This window comes from Podarcis melisellensis, assembly GCF_964234715.1.
Source record: "Podarcis melisellensis genome assembly, chromosome: 1".
In the NCBI taxonomy this organism is placed as follows: Eukaryota; Metazoa; Chordata; class Lepidosauria; order Squamata; family Lacertidae; genus Podarcis; species Podarcis melisellensis.
The window spans coordinates 89,632,692-89,650,689 of NC_138528.1; the positions used below are offsets into that span (position 1 = coordinate 89,632,692).

Genomic DNA, 17,998 nt, shown 5'->3' on the forward strand with positions numbered 1-17,998 from the left:
GTATTGCTAGAGCTGCATTAGATACTAGCTGATATTTACATACCACCTATTCTGCCAAAACACCCAAGGGGGTCTACAATTTCAAACTACTAAAACAAATAATAGTATATGAAATATAAATGTGGTCCTGGAGATGCATGTAAGTGTTGAGTGGACAGTCCAACTGGAGCAGGCCCTGATGTTGATGTTGGTTCTGAAGTCGCAAGAGTAAACCCAAACAGGAAGTACTTAAATGTTATATGGTGAAAATACACGATCCATCTACTTAAGAAGTGCAAGGTATTTCTTACAAAGTTTATTTGCATTTTTACTGGAGCACAGAGTCTAAATACAGATGTGTCTTTTCTTCTGTACAACAGTAGAATGGCCAGTGCAAAATATGCAGGTTTCGTTTTTGTTTTTTTAAAAAAATCTATATATAAAAACCAAGAGAGAATCTGGCAGTATACTCACAACTCTTTACGCTTGACCTCCCTTCCTCCCCCCTTCATTTAAATCACACCCATTTAAATGGTTCCTGCATTACAGGTGAAGAAAACTGAACTCCCATAACCCTTTGAAAGACAGAAATACCTACCCACAATCAGACAAAAGAAATTTAATTTTTAAAAGAGAGATTTAAGAGCTTTCCCCCCCTCCAGAAGATAACAAAGTCGAGTGCAAAACACTCAAATATACATTTGACAAGGGGGGTGGGGAGGTACTAATTTAAAGCTTTTCCTGAGACAAGCCTATTAAAAAGTATTAAAGTTAGTCAACTTCCTTGTGCATGCTGAAAACTCCAGTCCCAAAATGAGGTTCACACACCTTATCCCAGACTACAGCGACAGTGAAATGGAATATTGGCAAACAATGTTTTCCTATGTGCGTGTAGAGGCAATCGGCACATTAATGCTAACTCCAGCTAATAAATCTCATCTTCCTTTGGAGGACTATAAAGAATTCTAGTTCAGTGTTTCACAGGTACAAATAAGCCAGGGAAAATGTGTTGTTATTAACACAGACAGCTCAGCAACAGCTCAGCACTTGTTAACTTAAAAGATATCAAGCTTTGTCCAGTCTATTTCTATAGTTATCTAACCATCTGCTATAAAAAACTGTGATTATTATTATTAACTATTATTATGTTAAAGATTATGGTAAAGGATTTCCTTTACCAAAAGTACAGTGTTTATACTTCTGTAAAACACAACAAATTACAAATGTGCTAAATGTAATTTTGAACCATGATTTACATTATTCTATGATAGCTGTGCCCATTAGAGCCATTCAGGGAGTGTAAAAATATTTTTTTGTTTCCCTTCACTCTACTAGTCAGATAAAGGCAAGTTCTCCTTTATCGAAGGAGCCCCATGTACTGTTGCACATGAGGAATGAGCCATGTGTACTCAACCCAACAGATACCTGTCAAATGTTAGAGGAGGCAGCCATATAAAGTCTTTCCAACCCATCTGGGCGTTGGCCATTGAATGCACCATCCTACTTCAGTGACCAGCACTGCAGGCAGTGCCCTTAACCAAACAAGGGAGTTACATGTGCATTACTCTTCTGTAGGCATGGTTCCTGATGCAGCAGGGAATCACTGCACAGAAGCCTGCTTCTGCACACCCACTGCACTCAATGGATCAGGGTGCAAGTGTCCAGCTCAATGATAGACTGACTGCATAACACTGTGCGTGTGTCCGTCCAGCTAAACATTCTTTACAATATTAGTAGAGGAAAGTGTTACTTATACACAAAGATTTTCATAAGATCGCTCACAGCACAATCTGCACACTCCTGTCTACTCAGCAGCTTAGGCCCATTGAGTTCAATGAGACTTTACTTCCAGGTAAGTGGGTACAGGATTGCAGCCTCAGTTGCCAAATTAGACGATAGGGGAACAACAACAAAAACACACATTTTAGAAAAGAGCATCACAAGAAGGCACTCATATCAGCAAAGTAATTAGACTTATTTTGCCACAGGAGTAGCTGTCTGCCTTTATGACAGTATGTCCTGTGACATTAATATCTGAAAATACATTAATACATTAGAATCACTTAGGGGGTAATTTGGGTAAGAGAAAACATTTATACCCAATTTCTGGATTGGAGCAGAACTGAGAAATCAACAGAGCAAACACCTCCCCAGTTAGACTATGGGACATTTCTTTCTGAATATTTTGCTTCCTATACTTCTTTATGATTACTGTATTGGTACATCCATTTAACTTCTTAAGTATTATGAAAATTTGCAAGATTCCTTAGTTTTACTGACAACTTCAGAGCCATGTTAAAATAGCCCCCAAAATTATGGGACTCTTGCTTTTAAATATTTAAAGTTAGGACCATGAGTGTCTCTATTTATACCTATCTATATACAAGCTTCTATAATCCGTACTCAAAAGGAAGAAGTGGTGGCAGGATGAGGTGTAAAGAGAAAAAGGGAAAAAAACAGAATGAGGTGCAACTGTTTCTTAAAAACAAATAGAGAATATTCAAATCCATAGATGCAAGTGGAAACAGCACAGACCTTGAAGCTTAACATACAATTGTTGGTGAAGCAGGCATATGATATGCACATACATCTGCCAGGGAAGGGTAGACATGAGGAGAGGAATGCAAAGTTTCCATCTTTCCTCTTTCCCTTAGCGGAAACATTGCCTTGAGAGCTTTTGAAGCAAGGAGCCCAAAACCAGAGTGTTCAGAAGAGGAGGAAGAAACATTGCTCACAGCCATAAGCAAAGTCCAAGGCACGTGAGAGATCTTTGACCAAACCTATAACCTTCTGTCATACAAGTGAATGGAACCAGTTTACTTTTATAGCAGAAAGGAGACCAGTTTGTGAACACATTACTGGATGAGGGTCAGTGCTTGCTCCATGCCCTGGAGAATAAGTATTTGCTAACCTCTCCCCTCATATATAACTTCTCTCCACACACACACACACACAGAGAGAGAGAGAGAGAGAGAGAGAGAGAGCGCGCTAGTGTGCTTTCTTCCAAAGTTAAATCTCTCACAGAGTTCCATGGGGTAACTGCAAACTGGATGTGCAGCAAAACCTGCCCATTTCTCCAGTCAACCCTTTTCATTTCTCCAGCAGAAGTGGTAGCTGTTGAGTTTTACTGGGGGTAAATATCATAGCCACAAATGAGGGGCACAATTCAGCTGAGGGCAAAATTTGCCCTGGTTTGTCCTTTTTCAATTTGAAGTCCTAAAACAAAGCCACCTAATTAAAATGAGCAAGTAAGAGTTATATAGAATAATTAAAGGGGGGTTGGAAATAGCGCTTCTGCTTGGTCTGTTGTCAGATGCAACAAACAAACAAAAAAAAGCATGCAGGAAAGTAACTACCCTCCTTAGGAATTTAGATGATGATTGCAAATTTGCTTTAAGAAGAAAGAATACATAGCTGTCTGGTTATCTATATTACCTAGGAAGAGAAGGAAAAGTAGTACAGTATATACATTTAGCTACATTTGTAACCAGGATGATCAGCCTTTATAATGCTAGTCCCTGGAGGTTTGAGAGAAGTGCTTTTCATATTAAGTTGTTTTTGTTTTAATAAGGCACATGGTTTTGAACAATGAACAAAAATGCATACAGATAGTTCTAAAAAGGAAAGGCAATTCAAAACAATAATCAGATGAACTCCGAAGACCACGTCTAGTCCCCAACACTCTGAAATTTACACACTTTAATTTTTCTGCTAGGGCATTCAGTTAATAAGAACACTTTTATACAAATGAGTTTTCCATCTTTTCAGTCTGGGTTGCAGTGAGGCATCATAATGTTGTAAGTCCCAACATACATAGAAGAGGGTTATTTCAGAATGATATGGTAGCCATCATTACTTTCAGCTGCAGGAAAGAGAGAGAAAAGAGGGGAGAAACCTTTAATCCGTGCTTTAACTTCAAACTTTGAAATACACACACACATACACATACCTGACTGAAGATCCCACTAGTCTGCACTTTCTACAGATGCAAATTGTGTGACAAACCAAGAGGCTGTGGACATCCATTTCAAGAAATAATTTATGTACTGTAATCTTAGTACTACATTATGGGATGTGGATTGTTAGAAAATCCAAGTAGCTTTAGTCACATTACAAAAGAAAATAAGTTTGGTATAGTGTGGAAGGAAAGGTGACAGAACACTAGCTAAGAGAAATATATAAATATATGGGCAGAAGCAAAGGACACCCCAATGCATGGAAATGATAGTTTACATGAGGAGCTTCATATATGGAAAAGAATTAGCAAATGTTGAACAACTAAATAGATAGAGCCACTATGCTAACTTCCTGGCAGGTAGGTAGGTGTACCTTACCAGGAGGGGGAGTGAGAGAGACAAGGCAGCAGGGGGGTTTGTGTGGTATAAATGCACTGGCAGGACAATGCATACTTCGCTTCTTTGCTTTTGGGAACTTTCCCGTCTCAAGTTTGAGGCCCCTGAAGGAAAAGGTGACACCACCCCTTTTTCTGTTTTCATAGTATCTGACTATGCTGTTTGGCTGTTTATGCATTTGTCATTTTACGTCTGAGAATTTTTGGATCCCCTTAAGTGACTTCCAACACCCTTACTTTGGTGGCAGGAAATATGTGTATATACCGTATTTTTCGCTCTATTGGACGCAGTTTTCCGCCTCCAAAAATTGAGGGGAAATGTGTGTGCGTCCTATGGAGCGAATGCAGGCTTGTGCCATAGCCGTGTGCAGGGAGAGGCTGAATGGGGCTATGGCTTCTTTAGCCCTGCACAGCTTCTCCCGGGACGGAGAGGTTGCGTGGGGCTAGAGAGGAAGCCAAAGCAGCCAGCACGATCCATCCCGCTGGCTGCCTTGGCTTGTTCCATAGCCGCGCGCAACCCCTCCGGCAGGGAGAGGCTGCACAGGGCTATGGCTTCTTTAGCTGCATGCAGCCTCTACCGGCAGGGAGAGATTGCGCGGGGCTAAAGAGGAAACCAAAGCAGCGAGCGGGATCCTCTCCGGCAGGGAGAGGTTGTGTGCAGCCTGTACGCTGCTCTTTGGGGCTGGGGGGGGAGGGAGATTTTTAAAATTGATTTCCCCGTCTAAAAACTAGGTGCGCCCTATGGTCCGGTGCGCCCTATGGTGCGAAAAATACGGTACCTTTTAACGTCGTGATGACAAAACAAGATTCATCTTGAAAGTTTTGTACCATCTGGATAAAAAAGACAAATGGAAGAAATCTGGAATTTATTGACACACACACATATTTTCTTCAGAAAGGAAATATACATTTCCTAATCAAGAGGATGCTATTAGTCTGAAAACAAAGGAACTGTCAGTGTACAGAGGCCAGTAGGGCTATTCAAAAAGGATGTGCAACCATGAGGTGCTTCCTAGAGGAATTTTTGCAGCAGCACACATGCAAAAATGGTAGATAATCAAATGGTAGAGATGTGATGAGCTATAAAGCACACCACCCCAAAAAATGGAGGTCAAGATTCACCTAACCAACTCCATTAGTCATGCCCATTGGTTTCAATGGGTCTTCTGTATGTGTGACTTAAGTTGTGCTAGGTGTTATCATAGGTGATAGTCATTGACTTCCGTCTTCATAGGCTCTGCTCTCCTCCACACAACAGTCCCCAGTCACCTTCACACAGAAAAATATCCACCAAAATTAAGTCCAGTGCTGCACCCTTACACCATATCTAATGATGCATGAAGAACATCCAATTGGTGACTGCTGTTTGCATCACTCTTGCTGCCCTGCCACCAGAACACAAAAATAAGGCAATTGTTGTTGTTAATCAGTAACTCAAGCACGTAATGAAGGGTCTCCTTGCACCCTAGCTGGTTGAGGCAATTCTTCTTCCCAGAGGCTGCCTTAAAACACTTCATGACTATTCAAACACTGAAGGTTTCAGATTCATCAGAGTGAAACGGTAGGGAGACTTTTAGAATAAAAATTGCAGGCTTCATCCACAGTTGCACTGGAAGCCTTACTCTCTGCTTTAACTGTGTTCTCCCGGGGTCATATGCAATGAAGCTTCTTAAGTGATTCTAGAGCATGCAGCCCACAGCTTAATTAGAAAAGGCTGGGAATATTTGCCATGGAAAATATGCAGCATAGAACAGAATGAGACATTTGTGGGAATGGTTGGAAGCAAGTAAGTGGGATTCTTGCTCCCATTTGCATGACATCTTGTTGCTTGCAAGAAACTTGGATGAGGGCTCAAAAGGTTTTATTGTTTTTGCATAGTATTTTCCATGCTGTACATATATTTCAGCTTTAACATTTTGTTATCCAAGATTCCATGTGCCCTTCTCCCCCACCCCATTAAGTCAAAGTTAAGCAATGCTGCAGATTTTTTGAATGAGATTATAGCAAGCTTAATAAGCCAGCTTCATAGCAGAGATTCTTTAAAAATGAAACTAAATTTGGCAGAAGTCCTTCACCTGGCCATGCATAAGGGGGTTAGCACACAAACCAGATACTTTGCTCAAGCTTGTTGAAGCTCACCCACTTTTGAACGCAACCATTAAACTAACTCACTGACAAAGCAATGTCAATGTGAAAGGGGAAATATTGGGTTCTCTGTAATTCTTTCTACTTTCTAGGGGTGAAATTGATTGCATGTTTCAATACCATCATTTTATCGGGAATGTGGTTGTACTGCATGCTTAAAATGTAATTTTTTTATGTTCCCCAGATACTTCTATATTTCGAATTGCCTTTCAGTATCTGTGGTTTTTAGGCAAGGGAACAAACCTGAAGATGGAGACTAGCAGAAGCAAAATGTTATAGAATCTGTAAAGGCAGAAGGAACTGTTCATGGTGCTGAAATCTTACCTATTGGCAACTTGAGACAAGCACAACCTCTAAGAGTCAATTTCAAACATTGAGGCCAAGGCTGTGCACTATATGATGAGCTGAAATGAAGTGGAGGAGAGTCCAGGGAAAAGCAATGAATATGCCTTTCCCATCATTTCATTACCAGCTTTGTCAACAATGCTTGATAAGATGACTACTTCCCTTCATATCCATCCTTACCATAAAGTATTGTATAAACAGAAGAGCAAAATGATCTTTATAATCAGGTTCTTCATACTGTGATCTTCACTGCTAACGCTGCATATGACATGTTCTAGCATTTTAGAACTCAGAGCCTCCAGAGCAAAACACACAATCCACAGCATTATGAAGGTCAGTCACACTAAGGTCAGAGAACAGGTCTTAAACACATCAATAGCTAGAACCAGATGGGATGCATTCCAGTTAAAACTCTTACCTCATTGCTCACCAATACATGGATCCCTGTAGGTCCTTGCCGATAGATTCGGTTTATCTGCTGTGGGGAAATACTGTACAAGTTTGCAATCTTCTCCATCAATTCCACTGTTGTCAGCTCTTCTAAGAAGATTGCATGGTATACTTCAACAGTATTGGAGAAAGAGAAATATTTAGACGTGCACCAATGGATTTGCATATATTTAAGGAAAAATATTTAACTTTTGCAAAACAGCCCTCATTTGCTTTTGTCTTAGCACACACTAGAATATTAAGACTTAAGAGAAGAAAAGCATTTAAAAGCAACCTTTTAAGTTCACAATGATGACAGAAAGAAGTCGCCACCCAGTCACTACTTTTGCACAGCTATGCATTTTTAATTTTGCAGTTCAGATATGAAAAATTCAAAACATGCATGTGATTAAAGATGTGCACTTATGAAAGAGGGAGTAGGTGTCCTTTTCATCACCAAAATAAGCACATGGGGGAGCTAAACTTTTCCCCACCTCACTTTCCCATGTTTGGGTACCTTTGCCTCCAGCCAGCTTGGGGAAAACTATGAAGTAAGGCACAGAAAACTGTTTCCCTTTCCAGTATGCTCACTGATTTTAATACCACTACAATTTTTCTATTTTTCTTTTTAGCAAACATGTGCTCAGCTAGATTAGCCCCAGGAATGTAACCAAAAGCCTAAGTGTTGCTTTTAGAAATAATAATCATTAAAACATTCAGAACATGCGTAGCAGTCTCCTATCCTTGCCAGGCAGGTTTAGTGTTTTGGGGAGGGGGCTGGTTTAAACTAACATCCTGACCCAACAAATCATTCATTTTCAACTGGTGGGTCAGGCTCCACAAACAGAACATATTCTAACCTCAAGGTGAGTGCCATTAATGGTAGTGACACCACCACCGTCCAGTGTTGTGGGGTGGAAAAATTACCACTTCATAAGTTCATGAATGCCAGTTGTGATATAATAATATTAGGCAAACTTGGCAGTTTCAAAGTTTTAATTAAGGTTTTTAAGGTGATTATCCTTAGCAAGAATGTCATTCTGCTTTTTCTTAAATTCAAACACTGTTGATTGTCTTCTAAATTTTTACAAGTACTCCAATAAAAAAAATCTATGTACTGTAACATTTAAACCATATTAAAAGTGCGCTTTAAAATCCTCCCCTCTAATTACTTGAAGTAAAATATTTAAGGTGTATTGGGCCAATAAAATATAACATGGGATACCTTTTTTTTAGCTCAGTTTCTTAAACAAATTTGCTAAACTAGACCACTCCCTGGGGCAGCAAGAAATTTCCTGATGCAAATTACCCTGATTTGCATGGGGAAATTTTCTGCTTCAATATTTGCTGGAAACCACTCATAACAGCCATCATCACTGTTTCCCTGTTTGGAAGACAATCACAGATTATAAAGAGAGAGAGTGTGTGTTTTCACAGAGAGGCAAGCAGCATGACTTTTAACCATTCTGTAGCTGACAGGATTTCAGTGGGTAGAATCCTGTATTTTAAGATGCATCTGCCCAAATTACTTCTGATTTTTTTATATATAATCTGGTGACCCTAAGAAGACAGCCACTCTCTCACACACTAAAATTAGCTTGAGGGGATGTCAGGCTAACCCCCAGAACAGTGCACAGGGCAAGGGGGAAGGTTATTCCACCTGGAAAGACAAAAATGTTTGCACTGGTGGAATGATCAGGAGAGTGTGGTGTTGAATTCCTCCCATTAAATGCAACCCTGTGTCTGTTCATGCCTACGTATTAGCTATTTGTGGTGTGTGGAGAGGTTATTTAACTTTGGGTTCATTCTGGAAAAGAGGAACTTTTGAAATTGATCATACTAATAGCAATTACATAGATCAGGGGTCAACAAACTTTTCAGCAGGTGGCCGGTCCACTGTCCCGCAGACTTTGGGGGGGGGCTGGACTGTATTTTGAGAGGGGGAAATGAACGAATTCCTATGCCCCACAAATAACCCAGAGATGCATTTTAAATAAAATCACACATTCTACTCATGTAAAAACACGCTGATTCCTGGACCATCCGCGGGCCAGATTTAGAAGGCGATTGGGCCAGATCCGGCCCCCGGGCCTTAGTTTGCCTACCCATGAGATAGATTTTATCGGGCAGCCAGAGTTTTTCAAAGGAGGTAGAGTTTATTATGAAAGGCTGGCAAGCTTTGCCAAAATGAGCAAGACACTTACTACACAGATTAGCATCTCCATTCTCTCGTTTTTGATGAAGGTGAGACCGGTTTTGCTCAGGTTCCTGACATACATAAATGGTCATCTTGGGCCTTACGTTCCTACAGGCAAAACAATATTCTTTTCAATATTGGCATTGTAAGAGGACACAACACTTCCAACTGGGCAAGGCACTGCTCTGCACATGAAATTGGATAACTTTGTAGAGACCCAATTGTGATGCAAAGCCTAGAACAGGGGTGTGCAGAAGAGCAGAAGATAGACTGGAATCTACTGGTAAATCAGAATGGATTCCTTTCTCCCAATTGGTCAGCAATAGAACAGTCTGCTACCATCACCAAATGATATTGCTGGAATGAAAAAAGCTGGGAATATTCAAAAGTATTCTTGGGGTGGAGGCGGCTATGGAATGATAGTGAACTCAGTTCATTTCTGGTATTCAGAACAAATTCCTGAGCTCAGAAATGTTAAGTGTATGTCTTCTGGATCAGATTCTAGCTAGGAGATCCTGAGGTTTAGTAAAATACCGAGTGGACCCCACAAGCCTGAAGCCTGCCTTCACCTGGGCTAGAGTGTCAAGACTGACTGGGAAGACTTGAGTTCAAATCTTTGTTCAGCCACAAAGCTTATTGAGTGACCCCTCACTCTCTCTCAGCTGATCAGTATACCATCCCAAGATGCAGTCAATTTTTATTATTTACTATGTATGTTTCCAGGGACACCTATGCTTTTAAGGATCTCCCCAATGCACACAAAACCCCCCACAAATTTGAAAATGCAGTAACTGGTGCTGTAACAGAAAATGTGACAAACCTTCCTTTAATGGCGTTATAAAGTCGAATGCCATCAGCTGGGCCACAAATCTGAATAAGGTCATCTTTGGACATCTTCAATAAGTCGGCACCTGAACATTTCAAGCAAAAGTCATTTCCCCCCAATAAGAAGCTTCTATACAGAATCAATTTCACAGGCTTGTTAAGACAGGTGCCGGAGGAATACAAGTTCTGATTAGAAAAAACCAATACTGAAAGCAGTCACTTGACAAAGATATTTTTGTGCAAATCTATTGCATGTATGGGGGGAGGAGAGATCCAGAAGGAAGTAGTCATGGCCACGGGTAAAATCATGTTACTTCTGGTCTCAGACACAAAAACCTGCTTCCAGCAGCATGTGCAAATTGAGCTCATAGTATAACTAAACACAGAAGCAAGGAATCTTTCACATTGTATAACTGACATCTCCTGAACCAACTAAAATGGCTGTCCAAGTGCATAGTCCTCAGGCAAGGGTGAGGGTATGTGAAGGTCACTTCTGCACTTTTAAACCCTAAACTGAAGAAACCAAGGAAAGCCCACCAGAATTTGTGTTTTACAGAATGATGCTGTCCATGAAAAAATGGATGCACTATTTACTAAGGGGAGCAGGGGAAGGAGAGCGGCATCACCTCTCTCCTGCCCCAGATACAGAATGTTGCTTCTGAGTGTTGGGAATATGCAGAATTCCCACCAAAAGAGCATAATCTTGAGGAATGGTGCAGTGTGAAATCAGTGTGCCTTTATTTCCCATTAGGACTATCCATACAGAAAGGCCAATGGTCTATATTACTTAAAGAACAGAGTTACCCCCTTGAAGGAACATTAGGAAGGATAAAAGGCACATGGGCCATATTAACACACATACCTGAGAAACTTGAAAAGAGTCTACAGAATGGACTAAACCTATTTCGCTGAAGCCACTGCTGAGCATCTTGAATAGAAGCAGAGGGAAGGAGATGCTACATTGCAAAAAGAATAAGAGGGTCTTGAAATGAACTGTTCACCAGTGTCCTAAAAAAAGAAAAGCACCACATTAACATGATCTCAAATACTTACATCATTGCTGGGAGGCAGGAGCTCCGCCTGGTGAGTTGGAGAACTGTTGCTAAAAATTGTACAGAATTGGGAAAGAAAAAAGGATTTTTTTAAACGTCTCTCCTCAATAGTGCTGGTTGTTGTCCCCCCCCACCCCCACTTCTCTCCCTCTCTGCCCCCACTCCTCAATCTTCCATCCAATTTAGTTAGATTGTCAAAAGTCCAAGCCTAGTTCTCTAAGGTTATTGGTTTCACCTCACCTAAAAATTTCATAGGGCTATACAAGACAAGAACTAAGAATATGAATTCCCAGGTGGACTACAGTGGTACCTCGGGTTATAAACACTTTGGGTTACAGACTCTGCTAACCCGGAAGTAGTACCTCCGGTTAAGAATTTTACCTCAGGATGCGAACAGAAATTGCACGGTGGCTGCGCAGCAACAGCGGGAGGCCCCATTAGCTAAAGTGGTACCTCAGGTTAAGAATGGTTTCAGGTTAAGAACAGACCTCCGGAACGAATTAAGTTCATAACCGGAGGTACCACTGTATATGAATGAAACACTTTCCAAGTACAAGTTGCCTAATCAGGTGTTCAAAATAACAGCCCATGCAGAGATCTCCCGTTTGTTGTTTCCACTAAGAAAAGTCGAAATGTGTTTCGGTTTTGCTTTGTTTTTTAAAAGGAGGCTATTATGTTCTACTTGGAAAGACTGCCCCCCTTTAAAGAAAAAAAAGGGATGCAACTCAAATCCCTTGGATTCTACAGATTTGGAAAGTAGCTGCTATAGAAAGGATATCCAATATGTTCAAGGAAATTAGGAGGGGAGGGGAGTTTTATTTGAAGACTTAATGAATTCTTTATTATTGGCTAATTTAGGAGACCAGAGAGGTGCAATGGTCAAACTAAGATCAGGGAGATGCAAGTTCAAACCTTCATCCAATTACTGAGTACATTGGGAGTCCTTGAGCCAATCACAATTTTTCAACCTAACCTATCTCCCAGGATTAACGAAAGGATAAAATGGGGAAGGAGAAGCAGAGAACCATGTATGCCACCCTGAACTTCTTGGAAAAATAACAGGATACAAATATTTATTTATTCTATTTATTTTTTAAGAAACCCACCTCCCCTACACCTGCCAACAGTAGGTATAAGTTTAAAAAGGAATCTCTTCTATTCCATCCATAGGAGTGGGAGAGATGGGACAGGACATTGCTCATTTCAAGATCTTTCCATTGTAGCTGGTTATTGCAACAACTCTGTAATTAAAACTAAGGCCTGAGCTTGTTTTTTCTCTCCTCCCTCCCAATCCCCTTTTCCTTTTGTTTTGTGTCTCTTAGGTTGCAAACCTGAGGGCAAGAACTGTCTCATCATTGACATTTATTGACATGAGTCATGCTGGGAACCTGCTTTGGCTGAAGAGTGGCATGAAAATGCTTTAAATAATTTAAATATGCAAGTACCTTTCAAGCGAGTGGGAGCAGTAAAAGAGCACAGCAGTATGTCTCGCAATCTCGGCAAATAATATTTAAGTTTGGGTTGAATTGCAGGCTCCAACATAACACTAAATGCGAAGTTAAAACTTCCTTATCTTTTACACACAGGCGTGTTTTTCTTTTCTTTTTATGAAACAAAAACATGAAACTGGGGCTCCAATGTCAGCTGAAAAGATAAAATATTTATCACGTACCCATCTCCAAGGCTGAAACTGTTTGGAGAGCTGTTGTAACTTGGAGACGGAGCGTTGTTCACTTGATAAGGCACATCTGGCCATGGGGAACACTGTTTAAACAAAACCAAATTAGGAACATTAAGAGCATGCTTCAAAGGGGAGTCAGAAACTGAAGTCCAATTCTCTTCCAAAACTACTTTTTATTGCACCTTCACTAGTGACAACTAATTGTACATCTTTATGAGTGACAGTCTATCATCACCCCCCCCAAAAAAACCCCACTCTTGATTCAAACATTTTTTCTTTTTCTATTTTGTTCTTTTTCTAGCAGAGGGTTACTAGAAGTCAGCAGCTCTGCATTGGAGCAAGGAGGGGGGCAGCGTGCCAGGGAAAGGTGGTACCAATGCCAGGGGTACTTTGGGTTGGTGGCAAGAGCCTAACAACTTTCTTTCCAATATGCTAGCTTTGCACATATTCCAAAGCGTTCCAAAAGGTTCTACCCATTCAAGTACAAATAATCATAGTACTTGGTGTTAGCCCAGAAGTGGTGGTACAAAACAGTTAGCAACTTGGGAAAGTCACATCATGGAGAGTGGAGTGATAAATAAATGGAACTAATGCACTTCAGCAGAAAGAACTAGCATTTTGTACAAATATAGCACCAAATATGATCTGTCATGATTCACTGTTGACAGCTCAAACTGTTGAATGATGTCAAAGGAAGCAGCACACAGTATGGGTCTTACAGGAAAGATGGCACAAGGCTATCAAACCAAACAAACAAATGTTGTCCCTAGTGTTTTTTTCTTTGCTGGCCTACAACCAGAATTAAGTCTGTCTAAATAACCTGTTAAGAGCCCAGGAACCTTCTACACAATATGTCTTCTGTTTACAATGATAGTAAGGCAATCCATGACATTCCCTAGGATTTCTCTCCTCAGCAAATGCAAACAAACATTAGCAAATATTTAACTCTTTAGTAACAAGGGCCATATGATTTCCTGCTTCAAGGTGCTAAAGGCCATTCCTGTCAACAGCAGGTCACCTTAATCTGGCAGCTCCTTAGAAATAGGTCACTTTCTATATAAAGGTCTCATGAACTGTGGGTCACATTATATTGCAGCTGACTAAAACATATACAAATAAAAAAGGTTTTGTGAATGAGAAGAAGCATATTTGTTTCTGCTCCTCTTTAAAACAAATAAGAAGGGGTGGGCTAAAGTTACTATTTAATCTGGTGTTGCAATGGCGTGAACTTTTAAGATGTCAAAATGCACTGAAGTCTAGCAAGCAAAATGGTACTTAACCTTCCTAGGAGACTCAGAGGAAGCTTATGTCATTGTTGAGCATACGGTTAGAAATTGCTACATTGACTGGCCATACCTAGTTAGTACATCATGCACAAGACTAGACTGTTTTGTACAGCCTTGGCTTTGGTTGTGTGCAACTGCTGCCATGCACAGAATCAAGACTTTTATGCCACTACTAATGCTCCTAGCCAGGATGCCAAAGTGTGCAGCTGCTTCCCAAGTACTTCTGAGCAACAATTAGATTCTTCAATGTGATCAGCCCACATGGTGCATTATTTCAATGAGAATAATTAGACAGGTAAGGTAGGTAGATGAGAGAGAAAAGATACATCTATCTTTCCCTACCTCGCAGAATGGCACACAACAGTTTAAGTCCATTGCTGAATGCAAGAGGCTGAAAGTTCACAGAGAATACTGCAAAAACATCTCCTGCAGCAAGTTACAGAAGCAAAACACCCACCAGGGCAGTTTAGATAAATGGCCAGTTAAAACATGCAGGAGCAATGCCAGGATCAGCCTCAGGCTCACCCAAGTCTGCAAGCATACAGATACAGCTCCATAGGAACTGGCACCAGCTAAAATACCCATTTTTTCCCCTTCAGGTTTTTGTGGATATGGGCAGCAAGAAACTGAGCCACCCTGTATTGTTTTCGTAAACAGATTAAATGATTCATATTTGAGATTTTATTTATTTTTTCTTTCTATCTGAATGTGACCCATCCCAAGATCACTTACAATTAAGGGCAGGGCAGGACATAAATCTTACAAATAAAAAAATTGCACAAGCAGCTACATGGGGCTGCTCTGGCACCCATGATCACGGCAGCACTTAGAACTGGGGGAATTGCTGCAATCTTGCATGTGCTTACTAGCTCACACAGTCTTATCTCCATGTTGTAGCTTGTGTGCTCAGTCAAAGGTTATGAACTAGCCTCCTAAACTTAATCTAAAAACAGTCCACTCTCAAAACTATCCTACCAAAGGGAGCCCCTACTACTTGAAGTATGTATCTCTTTTCAGACACAGATGTTGGTTCCAACCCATAAAGTGAAAGTCTCTCAACACTCTGCACTTGTTCTGATTCTTGTGTTCACTCCGAAAACCTGGTGAGTTGAGCCTAAACAAATATGGATCCTCACATCTTTGGTAATCTCATGAACACTGCTAGCCTGTTGTGTCAAGATTTGAAAATACGAGACCTGAAAGCAACAAACCTATTTTCAGATCTTTTGTTGGACTATGACATAAGGGAAGGTTCATTAGATGTTTACGGTTGCACTGGAAACCTACACAGGCCAGGTTGAGTAACACTGGTTGAGTGCTTCTAATTTTGAAACAATCAATCACATATTTATTTATTTTTCTGAAAAGATAAATACTGCTCCTTACACTGCAAACTTCTAAACTTTGAGAGAGAAGCACTGTCTCACACCTGAGTACCATTTGGCATTGCAGCAACAGACCTACCATACCTCTGTCAGAATGGTTGTATCATAGGATGGCTGATATTTCTCCCTTTCTTGAGTAGTTTTCTTCTCCATTTTTTCTCTGTCTGTTTTCTGTTTCCTATCTGCTCCTTTAGGCTATAAAGCACACAGAATAAATAGTTTTAAGCCAACAGATAGTGCAGCTATTTCCCTTGATATCCAAACAAAAGTGACATTGAGATTTGTATTATTTAATGAATGAACACATCCTATCCACATTGAGTAGTATTTGATCATTACGACCAACAGCCTAGTCTTTGTATTATTTATCTGTACTGTATTGTATTGTGCTCCCTTTAGAAAACTGAGTGTTTTAACCTCATAACAAGCCTGCAAGGCTGAAGAGCGATTTGCTCATGGTCACCAAGTGAATTTCATAACCAAGTGAAAACTGTTCTGAAAATCCCACAACCCTTGTACCTTAAAGACTTTGATCTGGCAGCTTGCAGAATGCAAGTGGTCTGTGTATTCGCCATTCTCGTTCTGTTTGAAGGTGTCCATTTGTATCCGGAAGGGTACGCCTTTCTCTCCCCCATGTTTCCTCGGAGTAAATTCTGTACTAATACAATGCACCTAGTGAAAAAGGAATGGTTTGGCTTCAAGTTCCCAGAACAGAGCATTTGGTTTTATTATAAAGAAGAGCTGACAAGCCCCAAGTAGGAGCAGTGCAGACTTCTAGCCTGTCCATTATCTATAGTCTGTGGACACACCATACCTTTAACCCACATTTGAAGCAGATTCTCTCCCCCTACCTGCAAAGAATTCTGGACACTGTAGTTTATTAAAGGGTGCTGGAAATGGTGGGTTGGTGAGGGGTAACTTAGGGCCCCAGAATTCTTTGACAGAAAGAAGGTGTTTCAAAGGTTTAATGCATAGGCTGCCATAATCAAGAAATCAGCAAAGGCTATAGTGAATGCTTCCTCTCACCAGCTCCTTTCTATCAAACACAAATTTCCCCTTAACAACTTTCTTTTTAAAAAATAATAAAAGAAAAAGCAATGTTGAGGATTACATTGGCACCAATATTCTCATTCCAAGAATCTCTTACAGTTTTTGCAAAATATATTAGTAATTTGGCACTGCCAGCTGATTTTATTTACTTCTTTGTTCAGTTGATGGTACTTATTTTCAAAAATGGTTTTTGCACCGGCTGCATGCAGATTGATGATATCAGTCTAGACAACTACCTTTCACCATTACAAGCAACACTGCCAGCCAGATGAAAAGTGATGCCTTATTGGACTGAACACATTCCTAATAAGTAATATCCAGAACTACTACTGGGCAATGAAGTTAAGTAAAAGGATTTCTGCACCCTGCTTGAACAACCATCAAAATATTGCTAGTTTGCTTTGGCCTAGCCAGCTGAGATAGAAAGGTTTTGTTTTCACTTATTACTTGAAAAGGTTTGATCTTTCTCCCCTTAATATGTTGGATATGTTTCGTTATGGCATATTTGTATTCTGGTTTGAAATTCTCTATATATACTCAATGAAATATGTGTCCCAGAAGGTTTTAAAAGGAGAAAGTGGTTTTTCTTTTTTTTAAAAAAAAGGAATAAAAAATAGAATGTTATTTCCTTACCTGAATGAATGCTGATGCTCTCTTAGAGGGATCCCACAAAAATTCTACTGTATTCAGCTGTGTGGGGCTGGCTCTGGGATCTAGGATGCCGACTGACAGTGGGATATCTGTAGAAGAAAACCCCTAAAATTTTAAAAAAATTAAAATTGAAGAGCAGAAACAACATTGCAATATAATCACCAGATGCATTCGAAAAGTCAGAAAGAAACATAATAAACACCATTTTGCATGAGAATCAATCCCCCTATCTTGCTGTGACTGCAACTGTAATGCCATTTCTAAATAGTGTTCTCATATTAAGAACCAAAATGAATGCTTAGGCATGATATCATTTAAAATGGCTTTTTAACAACAGTGTTTTATGTTGTTGTAATTTTATTGATTATGCAGTGCTCTGTTTTGGTTTTAAGTGTAAATTAGTTTTCAACAAAAAAAAGTGGGGTATAAATATATTTACAATGCAAACAATGAAATACATACCTACATGCTGGGGGCAGTAGAAAATATACCGTAAAAAAATACAGGATGCTCTGATTCCATGAGGAGGAGCATGACTTGATTTAAAGCTTGCAGTTTTACCACGTGATAGTGCCTTGAAGAAATATCTTGTAGATTACTTCAGGAAACACCTCAAAGGACA

At 40.1% G+C, this 17,998-nt stretch overlaps 1 protein-coding gene across 1 annotated transcript in view; it reads right to left on the reverse strand.

The window, feature by feature from the left end:
• Nucleotides 1-280: 280 nt before the first annotated feature.
• Nucleotides 281-17,998, reverse strand: part of TFCP2L1 (transcription factor CP2 like 1) — a 40,486-nt gene continuing 22,768 nt past the window's right edge. Inside the window, exons 5-15 of the mRNA XM_081885873.1 lie at nucleotides 17,359-17,465; nucleotides 16,195-16,347; nucleotides 15,760-15,870; nucleotides 12,996-13,087; nucleotides 11,325-11,373; nucleotides 11,134-11,227; nucleotides 10,267-10,357; nucleotides 9,454-9,554; nucleotides 7,239-7,381; nucleotides 5,110-5,161; nucleotides 281-3,841 (exon numbers count right to left, since the gene is read on the reverse strand). Of these exons, the coding sequence (XP_081741999.1) occupies nucleotides 3,804-3,841; nucleotides 5,110-5,161; nucleotides 7,239-7,381; nucleotides 9,454-9,554; nucleotides 10,267-10,357; nucleotides 11,134-11,227; nucleotides 11,325-11,373; nucleotides 12,996-13,087; nucleotides 15,760-15,870; nucleotides 16,195-16,347; nucleotides 17,359-17,465 (1,031 nt within the window). The 3' untranslated portion in view covers nucleotides 281-3,803. The remainder of the gene's footprint in view (nucleotides 3,842-5,109; nucleotides 5,162-7,238; nucleotides 7,382-9,453; nucleotides 9,555-10,266; nucleotides 10,358-11,133; nucleotides 11,228-11,324; nucleotides 11,374-12,995; nucleotides 13,088-15,759; nucleotides 15,871-16,194; nucleotides 16,348-17,358; nucleotides 17,466-17,998) is intronic.